The sequence below is a fragment of the Physeter macrocephalus genome, unplaced genomic scaffold, assembly GCF_002837175.3.
Source record: "Physeter macrocephalus isolate SW-GA unplaced genomic scaffold, ASM283717v5 random_504, whole genome shotgun sequence".
Lineage (NCBI taxonomy): Eukaryota > Metazoa > Chordata > Mammalia > Artiodactyla > Physeteridae > Physeter > Physeter macrocephalus.
In genome coordinates, this window is record NW_021145790.1 from 32,625 (window position 1) to 51,851 (window position 19,227).

The 19,227-nt window shown below is 49.5% G+C and overlaps 1 protein-coding gene and 1 long non-coding RNA gene across 2 annotated transcripts in view; one reads left to right on the forward strand and one right to left on the reverse strand.

Annotated features, from left to right (window-relative positions):
- The window catches only part of LOC129391886 (translation initiation factor IF-2-like), a 30,362-nt gene extending 20,028 nt beyond the window's left edge, over positions 1–10,334 (reverse strand). Inside the window, exon 1 of the mRNA XM_055083043.1 lies at positions 9,795–10,334. Within this exon, the coding sequence (XP_054939018.1) occupies positions 9,795–10,334 (540 nt within the window). The remainder of the gene's footprint in view (positions 1–9,794) is intronic.
- Positions 4,350–9,047, forward strand: LOC114485097 (uncharacterized). The gene is made up of 3 exons (XR_003678573.2): positions 4,350–5,051; positions 6,739–6,811; positions 7,497–9,047. It is a non-coding gene; the product is annotated as an uncharacterized lncRNA (long non-coding RNA).
- Positions 10,335–19,227: the final 8,893 nt, after the last annotated feature.

A 19,227-nucleotide genomic window follows, 5' to 3' on the forward strand; every position in this document is an offset into this window, starting at 1 on the left:
GAGAAGTGGTGGGGGAGGGCGGGGGAGTGATGTAGGGCGGGTAGGGCGTGAAAGACACTCAGCTTCCTGACCCCCAGGAACACCTCTTTTGAAAAGCTTTTTTTTTTTTTATTTGAAGTATAGCTGATTTTCAATGTTGTGTTAATTTCTGCTGTACAGCAAAGTGACTCAGTTATACATATATCTATATACACATTCTTTTTCATCTTCTTTTCCATGAGGGTTTATCCCAGGATATTGAATACAGTTCCCTGTGCTGTACAGCAGGACCTTGTTGTTTATCCATCCTGCGTATAATCGTTTGCGTCTGCTGACCTCAACCTCCTAATCCTTCCCTCCCCCATCCCCCTCCCCCTTGGCAACCACCACGTTTTAAATCCACTGACAGGTCTGCAGCCCACTCCTCCTGTGTGTGAGGCTGTCCAGACACTTAACCACTGGGATGTAAGAAGGGGTTTAGACACAGCGTCAGAGGGAGAAAGTTTTCAAGCCAACTCCAGGGGATAATTATAGGCAGCAAGACAGACGGGCGGGCAGACGGGTGGGGAATTCTGGCAGGGAGCTCCTCTCAGTGGCAAATGTCTAGATTCTGGCCACAGTGAATCAGTCTCTTTCCAACCTAATGGCTTGTTTATTGAACATTAGTGGATTTTGCTCTCAATTAATAGGGCTCCAGCCGACACAACTACCAATATGTTTTAAGTCTCAGGAATTGGCCATGGGAACACAAGTCTACACTTTTGCTGTATTATCACTCCCACCCGAGCTATTTTTAACTTCAACTCCCTAAACATCAGGTTTGCAAAAACTGCCAGAATCTGATTTGGGAGTCTGCTACTTTGCCCAGTGCTGGGAGTGAGCTTAAACATCACGTCACCGCCACCTGCGCGCACACATGTGCGCGCACACGCCCTCGCGTTCACAGCCCATTTTCCCAAGTCTCCTAACTCGGTCTGCCACCTAAGCGTTTAATCATTCAAGCCACTTCCACGTAACTGGAGGGTCAACACATCTGGTCCACTCCCTGAGCTGAAGGCCGAATGGAACACAGATGCTGAGACAAATGCTTTGCAGGGGCTCCTCATCCTTTCTGCCATCCCTTTCCCAACCCACCCACTTCCCGGGCGGGAACCCTGCTTCTCCTGCTGCGGCCACCCGGGGGGCCCAGGCTGGGAAATCCTCCTCTTTCCCCCCACCCCCTTTTCAGGCTGGTGCCCATTCTGAACGAGACAAAGCGGGCAGGGCACCCATAACAGGAACAGAGACATCGTAAAAAGCAAACTGTTGGTGCCCTGATCTTTTCCAAATGAAGCCACCCAGGGATGCCGGCTGCCCAGCAGGTGCTGTCACAGACCCACAGCCACACTGTGGAGGAAACGCTGCACCACGGCTGTGAGGGGTGCTCAGAGCAAACTGAGGCCGCGTTTCCAGCAGAGGCCCGGGAGCTGCCAGGGGCCCCCAGTCTGAAAACACTGGGGGTCCCCCAGGACCCCGGAGGAGGAGGAGGGGCAGGGACACCTGCCTGGTCTGCCCACTTTCACCCCAGCTCCTCCCAGCCCCCACAGAGGGTCAGAGGCTCGAGCACACTTGCAACGATGCCGGGAAGCTCCCTGGTCCCGTCCCCTCTTCCTCCCAGACTGTAAAGGACCAGGTGACGAGGACACAGCCAGCGGAGAGCATGCTGGAAACAGGAGCTCTTGGGCGCTGCTGGTGGGAATGCCACACGGCGCAGCTGTTGTGTAAAGCAGGACGGCGATTCCCAGAAAGTTAAACACAGAACTGCCTACAGTCCAGCAATCCCACTCCTGGGAGGATATGGGGGAGGGGGTCAAAGCAGAGACGGGTACCTGCAGTCTCACGTCCAGGGAGCATCATTCACAGCGGCCAGCGGTGGAGGCCGAAGTGTCCACTGACCAGTGCTGTGATCACACTTTCAGCCTTAAAAAGGAAGGACATTCCAACACCTGCTACCACACGGATGAACCTTGAGGACATTCTGCTGGGTTACATAAGCCAGTTACAGAAAGAGAAATGCTGTATGAGTCCACCTATATGAGGCCCCTAGAGGAGTCAAATCCACCGAGACAGAAAGTAGGAGGGTGTGTGCCAGGAGCTGGGGGAAGGGGGTGGGGAGGGAGTGTTTAATGGATACAGAGTTTCAGTTCGGGCAGAAAAAAGTCGTGGAGCTGGAGGTGGTGACGCCTGCACAACAATGTGAATGGACTTAATGCCACTGAGCTGTACCAATGGTAAATGCTATATCATGGAAATTTTACAACGATAAAAACAAAGACTGGGTCAACAGACATGAGCAAAGGGAAAGGGCAACTCAAAGTAAAGGGCACGTCCCCTTCCTTCCCCTACCTCCGGCTGGGTGGGAACAGATGGAGTCCGTCCACGGGCCCCGGCAGAGCCCCCAGACAGGGAGAAGCAGGTCCCCTGTGACTTGGCATCTTGTCTTAGCCTGTTCGGGCTTCTATGACAAAACACCACAGACTGGGTGGCTTCTAAGCAACAGTCATGTATTGCTTGCAGTTCTGGAGGATGGAAGGCCGAAGTCGGGGTGCTGGCGTGGTCCGGGGGGGCCCTATTCCGGGGCGCAGACTTCTCACTGTACCTCCACACGGTGTAAGGGCCAAGGGAGCGCTCAGGGTGTCCTTTATAAGGGCGCTAATCCTAATCCCAGTTATGAGGGCCCCACCCCAGAAGCCCACCTCCTAACAGCACCACCTTGGAGGTGAGGAATTCAACATGTTAATTTGGGAGGGACACAGACATTCAGACCACAGCAGGACTTTCACAGATTTTCATCTCCTCTCTCAGCCACCATCACTTTGCATCGTCTAATACTGTCACTCTAGTTCCACAAAATCAGACGTCCAACACATCCCAAGTCTGCAAAGGCAGGATGGCACAGCTGGCAAGTCCAGTCGGAGTGGGTCGGGCTGAATGGCGTAGTAACAACTGATCTTTCTGTTGTCCTATAGTCTGGCAAAAGCAAGATGAAGCAGCCAGTTTTTAAAAAGTCAGTTTTTACAAAAGAAGGGTCTATGATTTCTGGGAACACTTCTGATCCTATGATTTTAGATCTCGTGTGAGTCTTGAGCTCATCTTATCCAATACGCTCCACGAATCACGGGGAAGCAGGGCTCATTTACAGAACTGCAGCTGTGCATGGTGTCCCGTGCCACAAAGTTATGACACAATTTATCACCAGGTAGCATCCCTGCCCCCCAGGAGCTCGTAAGTCAGAGGGTCAGAGACAAGTAAATGGAAACCCACATGAGGGTTTCCTACAGGGGAATCACCAATGCTACAAGAGGCCAAGGTCAGGGCTCTCATCCGAGACCGGAGGAGGGGTCTCGAAGGCCTTCGATGGAGCCCCCAGCTGCAGCAGGGTGAAGGAGCAGGAACCACCTAGGAAAGGAGAAGAAAAGTCCACGGGCCACGGGGAGAGAGAAAGTCTGAGAAAGCAGGGCACAGTCTGGTTCGGGAAGGTTAAGGGGGCAGGGAAAAAAGAAGAGACTGGAACTGCATGCCCTCTAGGGCACCACTGGCCACACCTGGCTGTTGACATTTAAATGCATGAAAATTGAAGAAAGTGAAAAATTCAGCTCCACATTTCAAGTGCTCGGTGGCTCGTGGACTGGACATAGGTACAGAGCATCCTTATCCTCACAGAGTTTCGTGGGACAGCACTGGGCTGGGAAACAGGCAGGAGCCACCCCAGGACAGGCCAGCAGGCTCGGCTCAGAAGGTCAGTTTAATCCTACACAACTGACACCGGGACCCAAGTCTTCTTATTCCTGAGCCCGTTTTCCTTCCACCAAGCCTGCCTGTCTGCCTCTGATAGGAGAAAGTCAAACAGGATTAATGACCAAGCACAAGGCATTCTAGGTTAGGGAGCTACCCGTCTGGCCCAGTCGGGGTGCGAGCATGTCCACGTGGGTCCACATGTGTCCAGGGAGAAAGACAGCCTGCTGCCCTCGTCTGGAGGGAGGGGAGAGTGTCCCTAAGACAACAGTTCCTCGTCTGAGATCTTGGACAACACAGTGAGAAGGAAGGGGGAGCGCAATGAACCAGGACTCCTGGTCTATCTGGCTCAAATTTGGGAACTTGTGTCAGTTTTTTTCAAAAAGGGTAAGGACTTCAATGATCTTTCTAAAGCAATCAGTGTCTCTTAAAAAGGTAACATTTGGTTTGGCAGAGGTGGGGATTGGATCTACAACAGGGTTTGTGAGAAAGTGTTTGTGGTCTGGGAACCTGTCTCATCAAACGTACCTCAACAGGGCTTCCCTGGTGGCGCAGTGGTTGAGAGCCCGCCTGCCGATGCAGGGGACGCGGGTTCGTGCCCCGGTCCGGGAAGATCCCACGTGCCGCGGAGTGGCTGGGCCCGCGAGCCATGGCCGCTGGGCCTGCGCGTCTGGAGCCTGTGCTCCGCGACGGGAGGGGCCGCAGCAGTGAGAGGCCCGCGTACCGCAAAAAAAAAAAAAATGTACCTCAATAAAATACATCTTAGCCGTTGCTTGAAAAGCTTTTCCTTTAATTTTTAAATAGAAATGTTCTTGGCTGTGGAATTTATTCTAATTGAACTTGACCTGTAGAAGACAGGGTCCTGGCAAGCAACAGCTCAGCACCTAATTAGGGGACAAATGGAAGCCTGTGAAAACCCTCAAGGCTGCAGTGTGCCCCCAGCCGGGGAAGCGAGCGTCCTCATTTCTGAAGCGGGGGACCATCCCTGAGATGGACGGGAGGAAACACGGATGCCGCCGAAGACCCACCAGACAGAGGACGTAGCAAAATCTACTTCCGGATACACGCCATTAGGTCTTGAAAACAATTACCATCATTAGCTGTGTATAAAAGCAAATGAAACCATATAAAGTATTGATGTAAGTCAGAAAGAAAGTTGAATACTACGACTGGAAGAGACAGGTAAAAAATAAAGAACTATGGGAACACGAAGGAAAAGTGATAAAAGACACTGCCATCAACTCAGGGGCTGAAAGCCACCCAGTGGTCCCGGACAATGAACACTGCAGTGACAAAAGGTGAGAGTGAGGGAGCAAAGGTATAAAACGGTGGGGGGTAGGGAAGGGATTTAAAATTAGCTTAAAAGAAAATCATAGAAGAGTAAAAAGGCATATTATCACTATGTCAATAACATACATCAATATTAAATGGCTTAAATCAAGAAAAAAGTACAGAGGTGAAGACATATAAAAGCCTTCAGTGGATCATGAAATAGCAAATCTATATTCTGTTATAGTATAAAGCAACTGAAAAAATGTACAACTAAAATTATCCAAAACATACAATCCACAGAGCCCACAATTATACGCGGATGGGGAGAGAATAAAGGGGTGCAGGAAACACATAATGGATACACCACCTCCCCACTAAACGTTTTTATTTAGTTCAAGTCCAAATCACAACCAACTGTTCCTATGTTTTAAATTCGCACATCCTCAGTCTAAACATTACTTTGGTGTCAAATATCTCGGCTCACTTTTTAAAACTGATGGTCAATTAAAAATTTAAATTTAATGATAAATTTAATAACAAAGCACAAAAGGCCTAGAAACCTAAACTGCTCATTGGTGTGCAGACAGCCTATAATCACTGTTTTCTTAATAATTATGGAAGCACTCTCGGGTGTTCAGAAATTACTTCACTTCCCAGGTCCCAAATTAAAGAGGCCACTGGACCCAGACCTGCATACACACGGGGGTGTCACCTGCCTGCACCTACCCAATAATAATCCACTCTGCTGGCGCCAGAAAAGTCAGGCAGGGAGGGACAGAGGAGGGGCTGCAGGCTGCCATGCCCAGAGTCAGGAGAACCCAGCACAGTACAAACGTCATAATACCAAATTTAATCGTATATTAGCTTCACCTTCATTATACAACCACTGAGAAATACTTACAGTGCTCTGAGATTATTTGCTATTGTAACAGGGAAATGTCCAACTCCTCTTACGTGTTAAGAAAATTTTAAGAAAAACTATAATTACAAAAGAATAAAATTCCTAGGCTTCCTTTCCACTTTATATCAAACAATAACTTTGACATTCTTAAATAAACCGCCAACATAGCATCTAAAAAATACAGCTCAAATTAAATGGGAAAAGTTTATTGCAGCCAATAATTAGACACACTGTCATTTTTAAGGATGTAAATACATTTTCTAACACATTAGTCAAAAGCCTAGAAAGCTTAAAAAAAAAAAAAAAAAAAAGGCCTAGAAGCCTCAACCTGTTATTATGGGGCCACACCTGTTAATATTTTATTATCTCTGTAAGCTCGTGAGAGGTGAGGTAGGAAATGCTGAGTTGGCCACCCAAGTTTACTGTCAGGAGTAGGGGCCTCCTATACTGAACGCTACGTTGGGTGTTGAAAGGACTCAAGTAGCTCAAGTTACCCACTTGAATTAATATTTTAAAAATTATTTCTTGTTCTAATAACTTGATTAAATAAAGACGAATTTATGCAGAAAAAGGATTACCAGCTATGTCTCCAGGAAGCACACTTTTTGATGAGACTGACTAGCAAACTTCCACTGATTTTTACATAAGCACACTGCCTGAACGCAGTCAGTGGTCAAAGGCACCAGCTGTTTAGACATTTCATGTCACTGGAGGCTATTTTATTCTACAGAAATACGTGTTTCCGCCATAGAAAAAAAAAATTAACCAGTATCCTACCAAACTCACCAATGTTCTGTCTCTTATTCATATAGGGTCCAGTGGGACAGTGAACCCTGTGTCCACCACCAACTACTGGGATGGATCTCACACATACTCAAACTAAAAGTAAGCCAATAAACTTTGTCTTAAATGGACTTAAAGATATATTAAAACCTCACCCAAAGGTAATTTACCTTTACTTGCACTCTAGAATATTCCATCAATTACTATACCTCAACTGAGCTCTGAAATTCCTAAAAAGTCACATCAAGTCTGTTAGTTTTTGCATATGTCTTCTTTCCTAAAAGAATACTTTCCCCAGACAGTTTTAAGTTAGTCTTAAGTTATGATTTTAATGAAATTACTAGTAAAAACCTATAATTTCAATCCAACTAAAATGTATACTTGTGTTCTCAACAAAGATAACTAATAACTCTGCATTAATAATTTAGGCAGACATACGATGGGTGAGTTTACATTCACTAAGTCCTCTGTCCCTTCAGTAATCCTCAAGAAGGGCTGTCATACACCGTATTTATTTATTTTATTTATTTTTTTTTTTTTTGTGGTACGTGGGCCTCTCACTGTTGTGGCCTCTCCCGTTGCGGAGCACGGGCTCCGGACGCGCAGGCTCAGCGGCCGTGGCTCACGGGCCCAGCCGCTCCGCGGCACGTGGGATCCTCCCGGACCGGGGCGCGAACCCGCGTCCCCCGCATCGGCAGGCGGGCTCTCAACCACTGCGCCACCAGGGAAGCCCCATACACCGTATTTTATAATGTGAAATCTCCTTAATTCATTGTCCCCCATCCAGCCCATTACAAGGAAAAGTGCCAGTTTCAGTGAAAGACAACAAATGCGTTACATCAGTTATCTGCTATCGTGCAGAGAAGTGATAACTTACCGAAAGTGGGATTGGATAACCAATGATGGCAGTATCAGGGAAAAAACAAATTCCCCGGAGTACACGGCAAGCACTGCCTTATTCAGAGGAACAGAGCAACATAGGAACCAGTCAGAGAGACGAGACTGTCATTTCGGTGAAGAACCAACAGAAGCTGACTACCACCAATAATGTACCAAGGCCAAAATTTTCACATCTGTATCTTTCCTTTCTGGTAGGCAACCGATACACCTAAATCATATAAAACATTCAAAAAAAACCCAAGACCATGTCTTTCCTCTGATTTTAAGCACGTTGATATTTGCTTGACTTCACCAAAATGTACGAAAACAAATGATACAATAATTGGGAATAATAGACTTAAAAGCACTATGCCTAAATTTCTTGGACAAAGATGTTCAAACAAGCAGATCGGAGGTTCTGGACGTGAGTGTGGGGACAGAACCAAATGCATCGATAATAACAATCTCAGTTTTGTTACCATATCCACAGCAAAAGTCCTTAGTCTCCCTGGGGGACTTGGACATGAAGGCCAACCAGAGCTCTGCAAAGCACTGTGAACCAGATCCAGGGTGACTGCCCTCTTGCTTACACAGCACCAGCCTGGAAAGAGGGCCCAATTCTTAGGGCTCCCCGTCTCACTTCTACAATCAGATTCCTTTTAAAGGATCTCACAGATAGTTTTTGGATACCGTTTCGCTGGCCTCTTAAATGTTCTCTCCTTCAAATATATCTCTAAGGTAGTTTTGCCAAAAAACGATTCCGTCTCCTTAAACAGGCTCATTAAATAAGCTCCGAAGACGGCAGATTTAGAGGCAATTCTGTTTCACATTTCTCTAAGTCATTTTGCAATGACCACTGCCATGAAAAAGGACTTCCCACGTGTATTTTCTTTGCGGGAGATTTGTTTATTCAAACGTAATTACATAACCACTAAGCGCCCTGCAACAAAAAAAAAAAGTTCTTTTTAACATTCCTCAGCCTCAGGATTATTTGATTTGTTAACCTGGCTCACTTTTTCCTGGCATTAAAGGGAGAGTTAAAACAAAAAGCCAGTTTTTGAAAACCTTTCGCGCACTTGGGCAGAACCGCGGCCTCCGGGCACACGCGGGCAGGATGAGTCAGTGGGATACACTGCAAAGAAATGAGATTAGTTGTGCCCAAAGCTGCCTCGCTGGACACCAGTTGCTAGAAGGGAACGTGGGCCCCTTCGGTAAGCAGGTGCAGGGCCCACCCCAGGCACTCATTCCATTTGCAGGACTCATCACACATTTGCTCCAGGCCCGTAAGACAGTTCGCAGGTCCTGGGTGCGCCCCGCGGAGGCGCAAGGCAGCCGCAAGCAGAGCGCGCAACGTCGCAGCGCAGCGGCCGCCAGGCCCCGTGGGGTCTTGCAAGGTTCAAATTCCGCCTCAGGATCCGGTTAAAGAGCAGGCTTGTTTTTCTTGTATTAGGGAAGTCACTCTTTCTGCAAGTAAAATGTGAACGTGACATGCAGTGCACACACGCGAGGTGTGGGATGGAAAACAGACCCCGCGAAGGTTTGGGCAGGGGCACGACCACGCCAGCCGGGATGGGAGCCCCCACTATAATCCGATGCTGGGGTCCCTGACGCGGGCCCGGTCCGCCCCGCCTGTGCCCTGTGCAGGGGAGCCCCGAAAAGCCAGCCGGGGCGGGGGAGCAGCGGTCAGGAGAACCTCCAGGACAGCGCCCTCTACACAGCCCTCCCGAGACCGCGGCACCCAGGCGCCTCCGGGGGCCCGGAACCTGTTCCCCTTCCCTTTGGGGGGAAGGTAGAGCGGACCGTGGGGCGGGGTGCCGTGCCGGGTGCGGGGTGACCAGACTGGAACGCGGGCGGGAACCGGGCAAGTCAGCGACAGGGCTGAGGGCCGGGGCCGAGTCTCCACCACCTTCCCACCCACCCCCCCACCCCGGGGAGCCCTCGCGGGTGGCAGAGGAAGGCTCGGGGCTCGGTGGGGCTCTGCCCGCGGGGACCCCCCCAAAGGGAGCGCGCCCACAAAAGCACCCACGCGAAAAGCGCCCGGGCCTCGGCCTGACACTGTTACCCGGGCAACGACCCGGGAGCACAAAGTACACAACCCCCTTCCCTCGCGGGGCGCGGGCCCGCGGGCCGGAGGGGGCGCCCCCGTCCCGAGTGCGCGCCGTGCGGGCGCGGGCGTCCGAGCCGAGCGGAGCCCGGAGCCGCTTACCCGGTCGGGGGCTTGGCCGCCGAGGCGCGCGGCGCGTCCATGGAGCCGGCGGGCCGGGGGCGCGGGCGGCGCTCGGGCCCCGCGAGTCAGGCGCTCGCAGACGCCGCCGCCGCCCTCATTCACTTTTTCCGCGCTGACCCATCGTCCTCCCTCGCGGGCCGGCGGAGAACAGCGGCCGGGGACGACGGAAGGGGCTGGAACCGACCCGCGCGGGCGGGAGCGCGGGCCGCGCGGGGAGGGGCCGGCGCGGGGCGGGGGCGCCGGGAGTAAGGTGCGCCGCGCCCCCGGGAGCGCCGCCCCCGCCGCCGCCGCGCGCCTGCCGAGCGGCGGACCCGGCCCGCGGCGCGCTTCCCCCGGGCCTCCGGGCCCCGGGAGCGCGCCGCGCCGCGGCGGGGAGGAGCTGCGGAGGGGCAAGCACCTGGCAGCGGCGGGGCCCGGCGAGGGCGAGGTGGGCGGACCGGCGGGAGGACTGAGGTTGGCGATCGAGGAGTGAGTGAGCGGTGCCAGGCTCGCTGCCCTGGAACCCAGCAGAACCCCCATCCGGGCAAGCGACCTCTGGGGCGGTGGGTCTCAAAGTGGGTGCCTGACCTGCAGCATCTGGGAGCCGGCTAGAAATGCAGATTCGGGCCCCGCCCCGGCGTCCGGAGCCGGAAGCCGCGGGCGCTGGAGCCGGCCCGGAGGTGCTCCCGGAGCTCGGGTGGAGGCGCGCTCGACTTTGCCTAGTTCTCGAGGCGCCGCGGTCGCGCTGCCCCGCAGCGGGTCCGAGCGCTGGCCGCGGGCAGAAATGCCAGCAGAGGTAGCCCGCGGGGGGCCGAGAGCAGGCCAGCCAGAGGCCCCCGATCTGGCGAGCTTCACCCCACACGCCTCCTAACCCACCCCAAAGCCACCAAAGGGATCTGGGCTAGTGCGAAAGTGTGACTAAAAGAAATGACTCTTTGCTGTGGTTCCAACGACTAGACTAAAAGGCGAGTAAGTGAGCCTGCAGGGATCGGTGTCGGAGGAGGTGCTGCTTCGGATCTTAAACTTGGATGAGGAATCCCGAGGCCAGCCTGAGCCGTCCTCCCGCTACCCTCCAGCTTTTCCATTAACAAAGCGGGGCGGGGGGTGGGGCGTGGGGCCGGTCTAGACACAGAATGCGAAGTCCTTTCCCCGACCTGAAAGGCCTCAAGTGCTGAGGCCGGGGCGCCCACCCACAAGCCTGTTCCTACCTCTGCGCTCGGCCTCGGAGCCCAGCGCCCTGCGGCTCAGCACCCCCGGCTCTGCCCACCTCAGGTCTCCGCCTGGGATGCTCTGCCACGGGATTGCTCGCCTGCACCGTCCCACCCTGCGGTGCCTGCTCAGATACCATACCACCTCCCCAGGGAAGCCCTCCCGGAGCCCTCTGTGTGAAAGCACAGACTTAGTATTGCTCTGCTTGTCCTGAGTTATTTTTCTTCCAAGCATTTATCATTCTGTTTGTATATATATCAATAATATATATATTTTTTAATATATATTTGTTGTTTGCATGTATTTAAATGTTTACATTTATGAAGAACTGTTTATGCTTGCATTATAAACAAAATGTTGCTTACATATGAATGTATATATAAATTTTGTTTATATTTATATAAGTATATAAACCATTGTGGGTTCATACATTATAAATCAATGCAATATAAATATATAAGTACATCTCATATTCAGCATGTGTCTGGCCATCTGTCTCCTCCCCTAGAATTTGATCTCAGTGAGTGTTGGGCCTTTGTCTGTTTCATGCATCACTGGACCCCCAGCATCTAGGACAGTGCCTGGCAGGTGGAGGGGGTGCTCCATAAAGTAACCAGTGCACTGAATGAATGAGTCTCCACGACTCCTTCCCCCTCTAGGTTTGGGGGTCAGGGGCTCCTCCCCAGGATCTCAGGAGTCCCTCCTTGCTCTGGACACCACATGGGAAAGGGCAGCCTGGGAGGGGCCAGAGCCGGGAAGTGGACCAAGGATTGTGGCCTGGAGCCTGCTGAGGATACAGGAGGAAGTGCCACTCATGGCTTACAGGTGACTGGAGGGCCTGGGACTGTGACAGAAGCAGTGGGGGTGAGGAATAGCCCAGTGTCCCAGTGGAGAAGGGGGTCAGAGCAGGTAGCTGTTTCTCAGCCAGACAGTCAATGTCCTAGAAAAATTAATAGGTGGAGGCAGTCTTCCACCTCCAGGCTGAGGTTCAAGTTGCTCTCATGGGATAGAGGCCTGGAAGGACCCAGAGGCCTGGACACCTCTGATTCCAGGAGGGCCACCAGGCATCTCAGACCCCGAAACCCAACAGGCACCTCTGTCCAGGAGTGGGGTGGAGGGAAAGGACTGGGAAGAAATGCCACAAGGAGGCCGGGGGCACGATCAGAGCTGCCAGCGGAATGGTGGGCTGAGCTCCCAAGGCCCTCAGGGGAGAGTTCCAGTGGCAGGCCTGGCAGTCTCCTGGGTCAGCGGTGAAGGAGAGGCACAGAGCCTGGGAGGCAGGAAACCAGTTTCTCTGCTTGCAACCCAAACTTCCCTTACCGTGAGGATCCCCGCAGACCCACCCGTGTAGAGGTGTGGTCCAAAATTGTGCAGTTAGATGGATACTTTCCAGTATCTGCTATGTGCCAGCCATTGTGTGCAGGCTGGAAACAGCTGACCACCTCCCAGATGGAGCCACCCCAGGGAAACAAGTTCCAGGCAGGGGGTTAGCGTTTCCAGCCACAGGGTACCAGCAATAGATAGCTGAGAGCCTGAGGGCGGGGGCTCTGCCCTTTGTGGAGTCCTGAGCAGGACGCTCTCCTGGGTTTGCTTACCGACCTTCTAGAGCAAATGCACATCTGCACGCAGGGGCCTGAATTCTGGGGGACAGGGGTTCCCAGCTGTTCCTTACCGACACACTCTTTTAAGTTTCCCTGACTAAACTAGCACCTTTGCAGATATTAACTATCATTGAATGTTCTATTTTGGGTGTTGTAAATACCCAGGGACGTGCAGATCCATCTTTTAAAATGGCTCAAAAAAAAAAAAGAGCCCCAGTTTGCAGACTTTGTCAACTTTTATTGTGTGAATGCTCCCACCCTGGCCTGTCTCAAGCTACCATCACCCATCACGAGGTCACTGAAGGCAGGGTGGGGGCCAGGCTCCCACACACACTGGCATCTGCCTGTCTCACCTTCCTAAGTGTCGCAGGAAAGCTGAAGCTTTGCCCCTTTTCAGCACCCGCTCTGAGGCCTGGGCACCATGCTTGGTGTCCCTGTGCCCACTGTCACTGGCCCGTCCTGGCTACGGCTCTGGACGGCCGTGATGCAGCTCTTGACTGAAGGAGTGGGGGCTGTCACTGCGCAGAGAATCAGAGTGTGAGGCCACCTCAGGGGCTCCCTTTCCTTGCCCCGACCCCAACGCCCCGCTTTGCTGCTGCCTCTCCGCCCAGATCTCCCCCCTTTCTGCTGGGCAGCAAAGGCCCTCAGCACCCCACTCAGCCTGTGCACTCAGCCCCCCGCCTCCAGGTGGGGTCCCTGCAATGCCCGGAGTCCCTCCAGCTACCCAGCATGCATCGGAGGAAAAGGAGGGGAGGAATGTACATGACACACACCCAACCCCCAGGCAGATCAGCTTAGAGCGGGGCTTCCCAAACTTGAATACACACAAGACACTCTGGGGATCTTGTTAAAATGCAGCTCTCGGTCCAGTGGCTCCAGGGCTGTGGGACCTGAGAGTCTGCATTTCTAACAAGCTGCCAGTGAGGCAGGGAGGCTAGGGTTTAGGCTCAAACACACTAGCCTCAGGCCTGATTCTCCACTCGCTAACAATTACTAAGAGTGAGTTCTTCTCCTTTCTAAGATTTAGTTTCCTCCTCTGAAATATAAGAATCTTCAGAGGCAAATCCAGGTTTTTCCGGGGCCTGATTATGCAATTTTAATTACCTAAAAAAAAAAAAAAAAAGAATACCATCACAGGGAACTATATTCAATATCTTGTAATAACCTATAATGAATCTGATAAAGAATATATATATAGGGAATTCCCTGGCGGTCCAGTGGTTAGGACTCTGCGCTTTCACTGCTGAGGGCGCGGGTTCAATCCCTGGTCAAGGGAACTAAGATCCCACAAGCCGTGCAGCGTGGCCAAAAAAATATATATATATGTATATATAAAACATATGTATAACTGAATCACTTTGCTGTACACCTGAAACACTGTAAATCAACTAAACTTCAATATAAAATTAAATTATATAAACTTACAATTAGGTAAATGACATTAAAAATTAGGGTAATAAATACTAAAAAAAATAAAAAGCATACCATATGATCAATACCAATATGGATATTTATTTTGAATGTACTATGGACTGAATTGTGTGTGTGTGTGTGTGTGTGTGTCCCCAACACACACACCAAATTCCTAAGTTGAAGCCTTAACCCCCAGTGGGGCTGTATTTGGAAAGAGAGCCTTTCAGAGGGTAATTTAGGTTCCATGAGGTCATAAGGGTGGGGTCCCAGCTCTACAGGACTAGAGTCCTTATAAGAAGACAAGGCACCAGGGCTCACTCTCTCCCCATAGGTTTTCAAGTTTGCTTTAGGCTAGGATTTAATAACTTTTTTTAGGTTGGTATGTTACTAAAACCAGACTGCATTTCATGTGAGACTATTAATTGACAATAGTAACTCAAAAAACCATTAATGTAGAGTCCTTGATTTTTATTGGGATATTCACATGCCATAAGAGTCCCCTCTTCCAAGTGTACACTCCAGTGGCCATCCAGTTGTCTGATTATACATAGAGGTGCCCAGCCATCACCACGATCTAAATTCAGAGCGTGGTTATCACCTCCAAAATAAACCTTATGTCTGTAAGCATTTTCTCCCTCTTCCTCCATCTCCCCACCCCCTCAGGATCACTCACCTTTAGGTCTCCATGGAGCCACCTGTTCAGGACATTTCATAGAAATGCACTCATGTGCACATCATGTGGCTTCTTGTGTCTGGCTTCTTTGACTGACAGTGTTTTCAAGGTTCACCCATGCTGTAGCGTATGACAGGACTTAATTCCTTTTTATGGCCAAATAACATTCCCTTGCATGGATAGACCACATTTTGTTTATAGATTCATCAGCTGACGAACATGTTAAGTGGTTTTCAATCTTTGCCTATTACGAATAATACTGCTATGAACATTCACAGAGAGTTGACCCTTGAACAACACATGATGCGGGGCTTAGGGGCACCAACCCTTCCTACGGTGGAAAGTCTGAGTAAAATTTATAGTTGACCCTCCACGAGGTTGCTCATATGTGGATGCAACCAACTGTGGATCATGTAGTACTGTAGCACTTACTATTGAAAAAAATCCCAAAGAGTTCAAATTCGTGTTGTTCAAAGGTCAGCTGTACAAGTTGCTGTGTGAACATGTTTTCATTCCTCTTTTGTATATTCCTAAGAGTAGAATTGCTGGGTCATATGGTAACTCCGTGTTTAACCCTATGAGAAACTGCCAAACTGTTTTTACAAAGTGGCTGCACCGTTTTCCAGCCCCGCCAGCAATGAATGAGGGTTCCAGTTTCTCCACACCCTCGGAAACACTTGTTAACGTCTGTGTTTGATCATAGCCATCCTAGTGGGTATGGAGTGGTATCTCACTGTGTTTGGGTTTTTTAAATAAATTTATTTATTTATTTTTGGCTGTGTTGGGTCTTCATTGCTGCGCATGGGCTTTCTCTAGTTGTGGCGAGCAGAGGCTTCTCTTGTTGCGGAGCACGGGCTCTAGGCACACGGGCTTCAGTAGTTGTGGCACATGGGCTCAGTAGTTGTGGCCCATGGGCTCTACAGTGCAGGCTCAGTAGTTGTGGCGCACGGGCTTAGTTGCTCCACGGCACGTGGGATTTTCCCAGACCAGGGCTTGAACCTGTTTCCCCTGCATTGGCAGGCGGATTCTCAACCACTGCGCCACCAGGGCCACCAGGGAAGCCCCTCTCTTTGTGGTTTTGATTTATGTTTCCCTAATGACATGATGTTGAGCAACTTTTCATGTGCTTTTTGGCTATTTGTGTGTCTCCTTTGGAGAAATGTGATTCAAGTTCTTTGTGCATTTTGAAAATTAGATTGTTTATATTTTCAAGTTGTGAGAGTTCTTTTTATATTCTACATACAAATCCCTATCATATATGATTTGCAAATATTTTATCCTTTTGTGGGTTATTCTTTCACACTCTTTTCTTTTTAAATTGAAGTATAGTTGATTTACAATGTTGTGTTAATTTCTGCTGCACAGCAAAGTGATTCAGTTATACATATACATACATTTTTTCATATTCTTTTCCATTATGATTTATCACAGGATATTGAATAGAGTTCCCTGTGCTATATCGTAGGACCTTGTTATTTATTTTATATCTAGTAGTTTGTATCTGCTAATCTCAAACTCCTAACTTATCTCTCCTCCACCCTCTTTCCCCTTTGGTAACTGTAAGTTTGTTTTCTATGTCTGTTCTTTCACACACTTGATGGTATTTTTTGAGGCACAGCATATTTTATTTTTGATGAAGTTCAATTAATTTATTTTCTTCTCTTGTTGCTTGTGCCGTATCTAAGAAATCACTGCCTAACCTAAGGTCTGTTTGCAGAGTATTAATCCTCCTTTAAAACAATGGCAGTATATTCTTTCCAAAGTAGTAGTTTATGGGTAAGGCCAAGCACAGGAGAGATTGGGAAGTAGCTCTAGTGTGTCTTCAGAGACTTGGGTCCTCTCCTTCTGCAGCCTGTTCTTTAATTAGGAGCTCTTGAAAATAGCTCTTTGGAGGCTAGGCTGTTCAGTTTCCTTGTCCGGGCTAATTCCGTCTGAATAGCTTCGAGACATTCATCCAAGGCATGGAATCCGCAAAGTGCTGTCAGGTATTAGCAACTAAGGAATTCATGCAGGGCAGGGCTCTGATTCCCAGGAATCCTGAAACCAGCCTCAAGGGGTGGAAGGGATTTGGGGGTCATACTGCCTCTGAACCGAGAGTCCCTTGGTGGAATAGGAGCCAGAATAGGAACCGAGAGAGATGGGATGGGACCACAGTTGGATTAGGCATGAGGTGGTTGGTTCTGGGCTGTTCTTGGTTGAGGTCTCTGGGGAGGTTCATATACACGGAGCCTCAAAATCACAAGTCTGGGAGCTGACTCAGCCCTGTCCTTATCCCTGGTTTGTTTCTCTTGGACCAGCCTCCAGCACCTACCAGAAGACACACATCTTTCTGTCTTCTCTCTCTTCTAATAATAATTAGACAACGAGTACGTATTGACTGAATTATTAACCGTATTCATAGTTAAGGTTTAAGGACAGCTACTAGGGGCAAAGCACTGTGTTCAATTCATTAACGACACTAACTATATAATGTTTAAAGTGACCCGAAAGATAGGTACTATTGTTGTCCCCATTTTAAGGATGAGAAAACTAAGAATTGGGGGCGTTAACTAAGTTGCTGAAGGTCGCACAGAGCAAGGATTCAAGCCCAGGAAGCTTCACCAAAGACCCTGTGTCCTCTGCTGTTATGCGAAGACAGTTCTTCTAATCTATGCCCAACACCCAATTGCCCTGCGACCCATTCAACACAGAAGCAGTCACCGCCCTTCATATTTGTCAGCAAATGTGTTCAGAACTCACTGCCAAGCAGCAAATGGAGAGAATGTGTAGGTCTGGCTCTCCTGCCACTTTGTCACGAAGCTTTTATTTTAGCTGCCAGCTGTCGTAATTTTTCTCCTGGTGAGATCATACTAAGAGCTGTGCTTTCCCCTCGTGCCTTGTCAAGAGGAAGCGTCTCTGAGTCTCTTGGATGAGATATTCAGCCCCTGAATTTATGTAACATGACACCTACATCCGCAACCCACACAAGGATTATGCAATTGGGTTTAGGATTCCTTGCAGTGTTTTCTAGAAATATGAGCCTTTTCAGGACACACATCTTTGGAGTTTCGACTAAAGAGGATTTTCTGACCTCGGTCGATGTCTGTTCTGTCATTATACATGATTTTGCCTTCAAGACCTTGCCAGGTTTTAACTCAGCTGAAGGTTCAGAACATACTAGCTTACAAGTAAGACTATATCCTTCACATTTGTTCAGTATCATTCATTCTGATGTCATTCCAAAAACCAAAGCTGGGAGGAACAGCAGTCCATATTCTTTCATACTTTTCTGTGTGTTAAAAACTCTGTTATCTAACATAGTTCGAGAGTGGAGGGATCCAGCCAAAGAAATATAATGACATTTCTAAATTTCTGATTTTTGGTTTCGAATATTAGCAGTTTGTTGGGCCAACCCATAGCCTCCTTCCCAAAGGGATAGCTTCATCTTTTTCGTGTGTCTATGGGCTACATTTACCAAGGAGAAGAAAAAGAACGGCATGCATTCTGTATTCTTGTATTCCCAAACATTTACTACGTAGGACGGCTCCACACCAGCACCTGCGCTGTGTTTACCTCCAGCACCGGGCCAGTCTGCATACGAGGGTGGACGGGGGTAGCCACTGGGGATCACAGCTGATGAGGAGCTGAGGGGCCTCCTAGCAGGGGCTCATCCTGAGGGTGGAGAGCAGGAAGCACAGGAGTAACCAGGAGGGGCAGCTCTGTCATCGTCGGGGTGAGGGGCTCTGAGCCTCACGCAGTGTCAGGATCCAGACTGTGACTGGGTCCAGACCTCGGGTCGCCTGTGACTCTAGCAGGTCTAAGAGGCAGCAGTGTCCAAGCCATAGCGCTTTAGGGTACACAGTCAAGGAAGGCCCAGCATCAGGGTGACTGTCGCAGCAGCACTGAGGTGGGACAGAGCTGCAGGAGAGGGACCAGGGCGGGGGCACCACATGTGCAGAGGTACCGATCTGTACCGTTCAAGAGCACTCTTAGGTGAGCTCCAGAGCTATAGATGGCTTGGAGTTTTTTAGGGGTAATGGGATACAGGCGGGAATAGGGGTAATGGGATACAGGCGGGAACATTTTCACTTGCTACTATACTTGGGCCTTGTTTCTTTCCAGCTTCATTGAGGTATAATTGATACCCGAGTTGTTTAAGGTGTACGATGCAATGATGTGATGTATGTATATGTTGCAAAATAATTACCACAGTGAGGTTAGTTAACATTACCTCATAGTGTTACAATTTTTTGTCCCTGTGATGAGAATTTTTAAGATCTACTCTTTCTGTAATTTTCAGATACACAGTTCAGTATCATTAACTATAGTCACCATGCTGTATGGTACATGCTCAGAAACTATTTGTCTAATAACTCAAAGTTTGGACCCTTTGACTGACCTTTGACTGTTTATTTCTCCTTTTATTTCTGATAGTATCTGCTTTACATATTTAGGTAGGTCAATGTTGGTTACTAGTTGGACCCTATTTTTGTTTTCAGGCTATCGTAGCTTAAGAAACTTCAGTTACATATACACACTACCATATATAAAATAGATA